Raw genomic sequence first — 9,734 nt, 5'->3', positions numbered from 1 at the left:
GCTGCCCGCGGGAAAGCGGCGGGCGGGGGCAGCGGCGCGCGAAGGGCCGCGGCGGCAGAGAACAGCCTGGCTGAGTGAAGGAGGAGGGAAGGAGGGGGAGGGGGAGCCGAAAGGCGCGGAGCACTGGGCCGGAGTGGCCTCCCCCTCCCCGAGGTCAGAGGTCCCTTAGCCGCTGGGGACTGGGGCTGCAGCCACTGCCGCTGGATTTCCTACTCTGACAGGCGCCATTTTACCACCCAGAGGTCTCCCTCCTCCTCTCTTCCCCCTCCTCTTCCCCTCTGACACTACTTCCGCTGGTGACGTGTATTCGCTTCACCGGGACTAAAGTTCCCTCGCCTGGGTCTTATGGGGGTAGGGATAAGGAAAGCCTAGAGCGCCCGAACAAGCCGGCAGTATCGCGCACGCGCGGAAGGCAGTCGCGGGGCGGGGCCTGGAGCGAAGCCAAGAACAGCGTGGGCGGGGCGAGCTGACGTCAGCTGACCCGGGGTTCTGATCGCAGTATAGGTAGGGCTCGTGCGACGCCCCTTTGCTGCCGGACAACAGTCCCAACGGCTCCTGCGGCTCCTGTCACGGTGAAACGTGGACTGTTGTTGTCGTCCCTAGCTCTGTGCTCCAAGAATGTGGAGGTGTTCCTCCGCATGACCCCCTCTGGAAATACTGAACACAAAATCACCTTTCGTTCCAGATTTTGCCCGCACTTAATGGTGGGCGGAATCCTGAATGCCCCGCCCCGTTCACTGGAGCCGGCGGGGCCGTGACGCCATCAGAGCGCGTCTGAGTGGGCGGGGACAGCAGTCAGAGATGCTGGAGTCGCTGTTGGCCTTTGGCGGATTGGTACTGCTTCGGGGTAAGGGTCTTAGGCACAGAGGCACAGGCCACGGATAGAATCCGTGACGGGTTCGTGAAGGCGGAAAGCTGAGGGTCCTTACTTTCCCCAGATTCCATAGAGTGGGAAGGGCGCGACTTCTTGAAGGCGCTTATCAAGCAATCTGCACTTTGGTGAGTATCTGGCTGAACCTCCCGTCTTGCTGGGGGAAGGGAGTCTGTGCCCTACGCTTCGACTGTTCCCCCTTGTCTTGCCTAAGTGGAGAGCAGATTCACGTCCTGGGCTGCGAAATCAGCGAGGAAGAGTTTCGAGAAGGTTTTGACTCCAATATTAACAGCCGGTGAGTACAAATGGGGAGATACTTCGATAGATGCAGGACCTCTGTTGGTAATGGACTTCATTTACAGCAACGAGCACAGAATCTAGTATGTAGTAGCAGCCATTTATTCGGTGAATGAATAGATCTGGATTTTTTTTTAAGACAGGGTCTCAATATGTAGTTCAAGTTGGTCTTGGACTCACTATGTAGCCCAGACTGGCCTTGAACTGGCGGCGATCTTCCTGCCTCAGGCTCCATAGTGCTGAGATTACAGGCATGCACCACCCTGCCCGGCCTGTAGATATGGATCTTTTAAAGGTTATGAAAGTTAATAAGAGGAATGGTGGAGAATGATGACAGTTTGGGCAATACAAAGCAGAGATCCTCGAATTTAAGAGTAATAGTAATAAAAGGCAGACCGTGCAGCTTAGTATGAAAGGTCATACTAGAGGAAAAGAATAAATATGCTGGTCCAGAGATAATAGCTTAGTGGCTCAAGCACCTGCCTGACAAGTGCAAGGTCCTGAGTTCGATTTCCAGTACCAAAAAAAAAAGAAAAGAATATGCCTTTTGAGTTCTCCAGAATCTGGTGGTGCTTAAATCAGTCATGGATTCTAGATTTGACTCAACACTGCAAGCTACTGAGGGACTTGTCCTAGAGGCAGATAAAACAGCTTGTGCAGAATGAGAGTATAATAAGTAATAACTCTTTATGGGAGGTGAAAGAGCTTCCTGAGGTACCGAAGGATATGCAGATAAAGAGGTACTTGGTTGTAAAAAGTCTTATAGTGTGTGAAAAGGAGATGTTAACCCAAAGGCAGTGACGAGTTATTTGAAAATTTGGGGAGAATTGATAACAACATTCCTGTTAGAAATACTAATCCAGACAGTGACCACAGTGTGGAGAATGTATTGGAAGGTGGCAGCATGGAGCCAGGAAGATCAGGTAGGAAGGCTATTGCAGTAATCCATGTTCACAGAGGCAATGCATACATTTTGGGCATCAGTTACAACCCAGATGTGCTGGGTCTTGGAGACATAGCGGTGACCCTCCCCTGAGTCTTAGAGAATGGTAGGAAGAGTAGAGCCATAACTTAAGGTAGTGATAGTACAGATGAAGAGTTTAGAACAAATGTTAAATTAGGTGACCTTGGACGAGTAGTAATGTCAAGCTTACAACTTAGGCTTCAGACTTTCTGAGTAATTAGGTTTTGTGAATTTTTAGGGTATCTCAGGGAGAAAGTGTAATATTACGTCTCTTATTTTCTTTTTGCAGAGTGGTTTACCATGACCTCTTCAGAGACCCTCTCAATTGGTCAAAAAATGAGGCTTTTCCTCGGGGACCCCTGGAAGCCTTGAGAGCCATGTGCAGGCCGACAGATCTTAGGCCAGTCACCATTGCTCTTGATTCACTCAGCTGGCTGTTGCTTCATTTTCCTTGTAGCACAGTCTGCCAGACCCTCCATGCTCTATGCCGTCAAGGTTCGTGTTGTGGTGAGACCTTTGCTTTCCCTCATGTGTCTCTTCCTGCCAAGAATGACTTTCCCTACCTTAAGCAGAAGCATCAAGGATCTTTCATCAGACTTTATTCCAACACCTCAGCCTTTTTTATTTATTTTCTTTACCCATTTAACAAGGATTAAATATGTAGAATCTGTCAGGTACAATTCTAGATAACAGAAAAGTAAAGACTAACTTTGTTGTGTCGTTGCTTTCCTGGAGTTCAAAGTCTCGTAAAGGACACAGACAGGTAAACAGGCAGTTACAAAATAGTCTGATAAGATCTGTGATGATATAGGGACATGTACAGGGTGCCTTAAGGAAAGAACCATTTTGAAGAGCCACAGGTCAGCCAGGCTTATCCAGAAAAGGGCAGTGGATTAGCCCTAAAGTACACTATAGGTTTTGGAGTTAGATATATTAAGCTTTGTATGAAAGTGCTTGATCCCTAGGTGCTTCAGTTTCCCCTGCAAAAAAGTGGTAAGGGAAGAAATATCACATTGGAATGAACCATTTGAAATTGCCATATGGTTTGGTCTAAAAATGTTGATCTTTGCCCAGGTGTGGTGACACAGGCCTGTAATCCCAGCACTCTGGGAAGCTGAGGCAAGAGAATCACAATATCAAGCCCAGCCTGCGCAAACTAGTGACATAGCAAGATCCTGTCTCAAAATAAAAAATTGAAAAAGGCCTGCGAGTGTAGATTAGTGCAAAGGCCCTAGGTTCAATCCCCAATACCACCAAAAAAATAAATAAAACCTGACATTTGTAAGCACTGAAGTGCTGTGTTAAAGTGTTTGGTACAATGCCTGACACTCTGTTAATGCTCCCAAAAACTGGGGGAAGAAAGGAGGCACTGAAATCTTGGCAAGGTTCTAAAACTGCAAGTAGTTGAGTGTGGAAGAGATGAGACTGGAAAGTTAATGGAGTTAAGTGTGAAAGTGTGTGTTCCATCCTGAAGGCTGTGAGGAGTTGCTGAAGGACTGAACCCAGAGTGGTTGATCACATTTGCCTTAGAGTAAGGAAGTATGTTAAGGTGTAGGTAGGAAGAGGCTCAGTGCAGGGCCCTGAGTTGGGATTGGTCAAAGTTGGGACTGTGGCAGAGTTAGGATGGCCAAAGTTGGGATTGTGGCAGAGTTAGGATGGAATGCAGGTCTCTCCATCCTTTTCTTCACTATTTCCTCCCAGGCCTCCACTCTACAGGTTCTCTACTGTCTTTTGTGCCCTTAATTTTCTTATTCCTCTCCAGGTGACAGCTCTCCAGTAGAGCGGGTGAATGTGCTGGGCCTGCTGCATGAGGAGCTCCACGCTGCAGGCCCCCTTGGAGCACTGAGCAGCCTTGCTCAGATCGAAGTGACCCTAGATGGTACAATGGGCCGAACCTCAGCCCATATCCTCTACCGGAAGCCCAGACATCGTCCAGCTCATCAGGTTAGGAAAATCGATGGGGATAGAGGTTAGGGTCAGAGAAATTAATGGCATGATGGGACAATTAAAGGACTATATAATTCCATACTTCCTCCCCCACCACCACCAGGAATTGAACTCAGGACCTTGCGCTTGCCAGGCAGGTGCTCTGCCAGAGCTGTATCCCCAGCCCTCTACGCTTCCTGTGGCTGTTTTTTTAAAAAATTTTTATGGTACTAGCGATTGAACACAGGGCTTTGTGCATGTTGTTCATGTTCTTTACCCGGGGGGGGGGGGGGGATACTTTTAACTATTCTTTCTTCTCCCCAGACTCAGTGGTTTTCCATCCTTCCTGACTTCAGCGTGGATCTCCAAGAGGGGTCCACCCTACAGTCTCAGCCCCACTCAGATCCTCACACATTACTGGTATCTGAAGAGTGCCAGGGCAAGAACAAGGGGGCTGACAAGGAGAATAAAAACTACAGAGGTTGGGGGTGGGGTCAGAGATTCTGTGGATGGGTCCAAGTAGCCGCATCCTTTGTACCTACAGGTGGACCCCACAGCTCACCTGACCTTCAATCTTCGCCTGTCCAAGAAAGAAAGAGAAACCAGAGATAGCCTGACTCTGCCTTTCCAGTTCAGCTCTGAAAAGTAAGGTTGGAGCTTAGGATCCTCAGTCCATGAGTAGAGCCCAGCATCTGGGCCACAGAGAGGTGGGGTGATGACAAGTTATTGATTAACCCCTCAGACTTTATAGGGGCTGAAGTCCACCTCCAGAGACAAGCCCAGAGAGTGGTTCCCTTCCTACTCATATCTTCCATAAGGGCAGAGGGCCTCTGTGTTTCCCGTTTTCATTAGACCAGTGGGTTCCAGCTCCATGGTTGTTTCCAGAGTAATTTGAGCCTGGGCTGAGCCAGACTAGAACCTGGAGAGGTAGCCTGTCTCCAGGAAGCAGTGCTAGGACAGGAAGCTGTATGGGTGTGGCAAACGTTGCTGCACTGTGCCCAGTGCGTGGGTAGGTGAAGCAAGACTGTGGGAGAATCCTTGCCCTCAAGCTACTCAGAACATAGAGTGTTGTTAGAGCAGTATATGAGCACCTGCCCCTGGGTGGGTAGTGCTTCCGCCCTGACAAATAATGGGAGTTCAGAGATGGACTGTGACCAGGAAATAGACAGAGGCTTAGGAGTTTGGCTGAGTAACAGCCAGTCACGTGGAAGAGGGTATCTAGACTTGACGTGTTACCCACCCTCATAGTCACCAATTCTCTCTTCAGACAACAAGCTCTGCTCTGCTCTGAGCCAAGCCAGGCTTCCAGCCACATCTTCTATGAGCCAGATGCTTACGATGACCTGGACCCAGAAGATCCAGATGATGACTTGGATATTTGACAGTCAAATTTAACTGGACTGTAGTGGGAGCAGGAAGGGGAAGCCTGGGCCCAGAACCATCCTTCAGTTTGCATTGGCCTGACCCTGTCCCTCCCCCTCCCTGCCAGTCAGGGAGCAGCAGCTGATCACTGCCCAAAGCAGAATGAGGGCATAGGGTAAGACGAGAGAATAGGAGCCCTCCCTACTTAATAAAGTATTTTTTATTATTAAAACAAACTCTGGTAACTATTTGAACAGTAGGGGGGCAACCACCTGAGTCTTTTGAGTCCAGAGTGGAGGTATTAGGCCTGACTAACAATGAAATGGGCTGGGACAGCCTGGCACAACACTGGTGCTCTAAAAGTGGGGGTTGGGTTTGGTTTGGTTTTTTTAAACTGTGAAGTAGATGCACTTTAGGTTCCATGTCCCATTAGGGTCTGTGCAGGAAGGAAAGCAGAGGTCCCGAAGAAAAAAAGCCTATTTTCCAAAATGTATTTTTTATTACTGTACAAAAAGCATACCCTCCTTTGTTTCACCCCTAGCCTACCCCCCAGAAATATACATGGTGTGCAGGGAAGGACTGACCTGAAGGCCTTTGTCCCACACCCTGCCCACAGGCTGATCCCTCTACCCCAGATTGAAGAGGGCATCTGGGCACACCCACAGCCTGTCACGCTGGAGCACGGAACCCCAGCTCACACATATTCTTTGGCAGAGGCAGACTTGGGGTAGGACTGGGGAGCACGGTAGGAAGCTTTGCTGTCACGCACAGGACAGGAGCATGAGAGCAGTGCACCCCCCAGGATGGTCAAAGCAGACCCTGCCCAGCCAATAAAGATGGCAGAACCAAACTCGTACCTGTGGAGAGAGGGGATCAGGATTCAGAACCCTGGCCTGCCCTTGCTGTCCCCGCTACCCCAGGACTCCAGATCACCTGTCTTCCAGACTTACTTAGAATTCACAGGAGTATAAGGGTTATAAAAGTCTGTGACAATCTGATGAGTACACCAGGCGCATGCTACCAGGGAGGCAAGACCTGGTGAGAGAAGGAGAGTCCCATACTATACTTTGAGTACCAACGCTTTTCCCTCCTGGATGGATGGAAACAAAGGTCACTCACCTCCCACGATGAAAACGATGCCTCCAGTCATGGCTATGCGGGCCTTCTTCACCTTGTCATCTCCCCCACAGCGGGTGCACTTCATACCCACGGTGGATGCTAGCATGGCCAGGAAGCCCAGGACTAGGGACACCACCATTAAGGCTCGAGTGGCTTGTATTGTCGCTGCGGAGGGAAAGATCGGCATCACTGATGGATGTGCAGGTGGCCCTCAGGTGACTCCAGGTGGCTCCAGGCTCCCCCGCCTCCCCGGCCCGGGGCCTCTTCAGTGTCCTAGGTCTGCTCGGAGCGGCAGGTTCCCGCCCCCGGCGCCTAGGCGGCCTTCCCGCTCCAGCCCCGCCCTTTCAAGAACCCGCCCGGGGCGCCAGGGTTTCGATGAAACTGCTCCCGGTAGGGGGAAGGGTGAGAAGGAGTAGCAAAAAAGGTGCAGGTGGCCGCCACAGCCTCGGCTGCAGGTCACACATTGCGGGCGAGCGGGACAGCTTGGCCCGCTAGCCAGGCCACAGGGTTTGTGGCTTCGACTTATCGACAGATAAGATTAGAGGCCACAAGCGGCGGCCCACTTCTGACAACCCGCACGGTACCTCTGCCCTCGGCCCGGCCTGCGCGCGGTGCCCTCTTCTGCCCAGGACGCTGGGTGGTGGACGACGACCCCAGCCTGGGAGGAGGCGCGGCCCAGAGAAGGGGAGCAAAGGCAGCCTGCGACCCGGCCCACGTGCAGCCGCCTGACCCCGCGGAGCTCCCGCCCAACCCTACTGCCCTCCCGACCACTTCTACTTCCTGCTACTCCCTGGCAACCCAGGGTGCCCGGCCAAGGGGCCTCTGCCACACCCTCGCCCGCCACTTTGGCCCTCGGCGCGTCCGCCCCGTCGACCCAACCGCCTTACCGGGCAGGGCGAGCACCGACTCGTACATCTTGCAGGACATCAACCCGGTGCTCTGGGTGACGCACTCCATCCACAGCCCCTTGTACATGGCCTGAGCCGTGATGATGTTGTCGCCCGCGTACGAGCTCATCTGCCACTGTGGGATGGCAGTGCTCGCCACCAGGCCCACCCAGCCCAGCACCGCTAGAGAAAAGCCCAGCAGCTGCAGGCCCGAATTGGCCATTTCCGCCCTCAGAAAAGACGGGACGCCGAGCAGGCGACCCTACAGTAAAACAAAATGTGGGCGGGGGCAGCCCCACTAACGACAGCGTGGGGTGCTTTTACGTCCCCCAAAGAGACAACAAAGTTTTTGGCTGGGTGACTGTAAATCTTGTCACTCGAAGTAAACACAATCGACCCCTCGGTGGAGCGACGGTTTCACGGCGGACGGGCAGGCTGCGCCCGAAGGGCTGGCTCAGACAAAGCAGTCCCCGAAGGCCAGGCGGTTCTCCGGCGCTCCCTGCTTGGGCGCAGTCCCCAGGTGTCCCGGCCTGGTGGCAAGAGGCTGCGGCGCGCGGAGGAAGCGGCTGGGCGGGGAGCGGCCAGGTGCGGGCGGACAGGTGCGGCGCACCTGCGTATATATGCAGGGCGTCGGGGACGCGCCGCAGGGACACCGGGAACGCGGGAGGGGGGTGGGAGAGGCTGCTGAGGATGACCTGACGTCATTGAAGGGACACCCACCTGAACCGGAAGTCCTGGCCCCCACTCCTCCTTGCCCAGGTGAAGAGGAAGAAACCTGAGCAACAGGGTCACGCCCCTTTCCCTTGCCCAGCTTTCACCGCCGCTGGAGAGGAAGCGACTGCTTGTCGGGAGTCTCTAGCTCCTAGGCAGCCCTCAGCTACTGGACTCCCCTCTGGCGCCAGCTACCCTTTCCCTTCTTCCCCATATGTGGGCCTGGGACCCTTCGGAGCCCGAGCTGCAGCGCGCCCCGGGAAAGACTCGGCACCCCGCCGCCAGTTTCCGCCCGAGTGCTCTTTGTCCAGCCCTACTTTCGCCTCCACCCTCCGCTCTTCTTTTTCTTCTCCTGCCTAGCCGGCCCCACCTTCAAGGGCCCTGGCCCAGTACCGAGGGATCTCTTCTACGGCATCCTGCTTGGAGTTTGCACTGCCAGTCGCGTCCCCAGCACCCTCCGCTTTCACTGCTTCCCCCAGCCCTCTGTCAGGCTGCTGGGCCTTGTTCCCCAACAAGCCCGTCTCCCTGCTACCCCCATTCCAACCCCTAATGTGACTCAATGTGTGACTTAGTGGCCCCTTCAACGTCAAGGCTCCTAGTCAAGGAACCCCTGAGGGGAGCCAGCAGGAGGTGGGGAGTACCTCCCCACCAGCCACACACTTGTGGAGCCGGGGCCAGCCTCTCTGTGTGCGGCTTCCATTCCCCCACCCTCTGTCCTTCCTAACATCTGGCTCTCCGGGGTGACCTTCTCCACCGTCAGACCTCCACCTCGCTCTCTCACTTCTCCCAAGCTTAGGCCCATCATTCCCTCCAACAGCTCTTCCAAGCATGTATTCTTTCCTCTTTTTTTTTTTTGTACGGGGAATCGAACTCAGGACCTTGTGCTTTGCCAGGCAGGCGCTTGTGCCCCTGAGCTATCTCTCTGGCCCTTTGCTCCCTCTTAGTCTTCCACTGTCCCCTATCTCCAGCCTCTTGGAGCCCAACAACACTGTTAACCTATCATTTGGGGGGCTGGGGATTTAGCTCAGCGGCAAAGCGCCTGCCTGGCAAATGCAAGGTCGTGAGTTCGGTTCCCGGTACCGGAGAAAAACCAGAACCAAAAACAAAAAACAAAAAACAAAAAACCATCGTTTCGTCTTCCTGTCTGCACATCACTGCCTCTCACCCCCTTTTCTTACCATTTCCTCCTAATCTACCTCTCCTCACACCTCTCAGAACACCTTTCTTTGGCGCTCTTTCTGTTTTACCTCAGTTCCCGTACATTTACCATCTATGTACTTTCCTCCCAAACATTTCCTCTTAACTCTTTCCTCCATATAGTCAATAGACATAAAGGGGGTTTTCATGTTAACCTAGTTAATCTACCTTTGTATGAAATGCAGTCCTCCATAAACACTGTTATTCATGTTTATTGATTAATGGTGAGGGTTTTTTTTTTTTTTAAGAGTGACTTGTAGCTCCAAAGTACATGTTTCTTTTTGTTTGTTTATGTAGTCCAGGCTAGCCTCAAACTTATGGTGACCCTCCTGAGTGCCAGGATTACAGCACTGTGCTCCTTCGAGTAAATACAACATCATGGCTTACCAAACTCTGCCTC

The 9,734-nt window shown here is 52.7% G+C and overlaps 3 protein-coding genes across 6 annotated transcripts in view; 1 reads left to right on the top strand and 2 right to left on the bottom strand.

The window, feature by feature from the left end:
- Ctdnep1 (CTD nuclear envelope phosphatase 1) overlaps positions 1–100 on the bottom strand; it is a gene marked incomplete in the record, with an annotated part of 6,791 nt that extends 6,691 nt beyond the window's left edge. Inside the window, 1 exon segment of the mRNA XM_005399537.2 lies at positions 1–100.
- Positions 101–152: 52 nt separating this feature from the next.
- Positions 153–5,656, top strand: Elp5 (elongator acetyltransferase complex subunit 5). Of its 4 annotated transcripts, none has more exons than XM_005399534.2 (9): positions 153–242; positions 686–847; positions 939–999; positions 1,086–1,166; positions 2,422–2,627; positions 3,895–4,076; positions 4,383–4,478; positions 4,603–4,703; positions 5,326–5,656. In XM_005399534.2, exons 2-9 carry the CDS (start codon positions 721–723, stop codon positions 5,438–5,440), a joined length of 969 nt encoding a protein of 322 aa, XP_005399591.1. In that variant the 5' UTR covers positions 153–242; positions 686–720; the 3' UTR covers positions 5,441–5,656. The 4 variants fall into 4 exon arrangements, with proteins under 4 accessions (XP_005399591.1, XP_005399590.1, XP_013377542.1 ...); XM_005399533.2 differs by lacking the exon at positions 153–242 and adding an exon at positions 415–504; XM_005399532.2 differs by lacking the exon at positions 153–242 and adding an exon at positions 485–572.
- Positions 5,657–5,896: 240 nt separating this feature from the next.
- Positions 5,897–8,095, bottom strand: Cldn7 (claudin 7). The gene is made up of 4 exons (XM_005399528.2): positions 7,427–8,095; positions 6,540–6,704; positions 6,371–6,455; positions 5,897–6,277 (listed from the first exon to the last, which is right to left on the bottom strand). Exons 1-4 carry the CDS (start codon positions 7,647–7,649, stop codon positions 6,115–6,117), a joined length of 636 nt encoding a protein of 211 aa, XP_005399585.1. The 5' UTR covers positions 7,650–8,095; the 3' UTR covers positions 5,897–6,114.
- Positions 8,096–9,734: the final 1,639 nt, after the last annotated feature.

Source organism: Chinchilla lanigera, unplaced genomic scaffold (genome assembly GCF_000276665.1).
Source record: "Chinchilla lanigera isolate Chin_1 unplaced genomic scaffold, ChiLan1.0 scaffold00066, whole genome shotgun sequence".
Lineage (NCBI taxonomy): Eukaryota > Metazoa > Chordata > Mammalia > Rodentia > Chinchillidae > Chinchilla > Chinchilla lanigera.
This window is presented reverse-complemented; position numbering and strand designations above follow the sequence as displayed.

What these genes read in the sequence shown, in the direction of transcription:
- Cldn7 (XM_005399528.2), bottom strand. Translation starts at nt 7,649, where the DNA reads ATGGCCAATTCGGGCCTGCAGCTGCTGGGCTTTTCTCTAGCGGTGCTG. An exon ending in CATCGTTTTCATCGTGGGAG is followed by an intron (nt 6,456 to 6,539) that starts GTGAGTGACCTT and finishes TTCTCTCACCAG; the next exon opens with GTCTTGCCTCCCTGGTAGCA. An exon ending in TATACTCCTGTGAATTCTAA is followed by an intron (nt 6,278 to 6,370) that starts GTAAGTCTGGAA and finishes CTCTCTCCACAG; the next exon opens with GTACGAGTTTGGTTCTGCCA.
- Elp5 (XM_005399534.2), top strand. Translation starts at nt 721, where the DNA reads ATGCCCCGCCCCGTTCACTGGAGCCGGCGGGGCCGTGACGCCATCAGA. An exon ending in GACTCCAATATTAACAGCCG is followed by an intron (nt 1,167 to 2,421) that starts GTGAGTACAAAT and finishes TTCTTTTTGCAG; the next exon opens with AGTGGTTTACCATGACCTCT. An exon ending in CAGATCCTCACACATTACTG is followed by an intron (nt 4,479 to 4,602) that starts GTATCTGAAGAG and finishes TTGTACCTACAG; the next exon opens with GTGGACCCCACAGCTCACCT.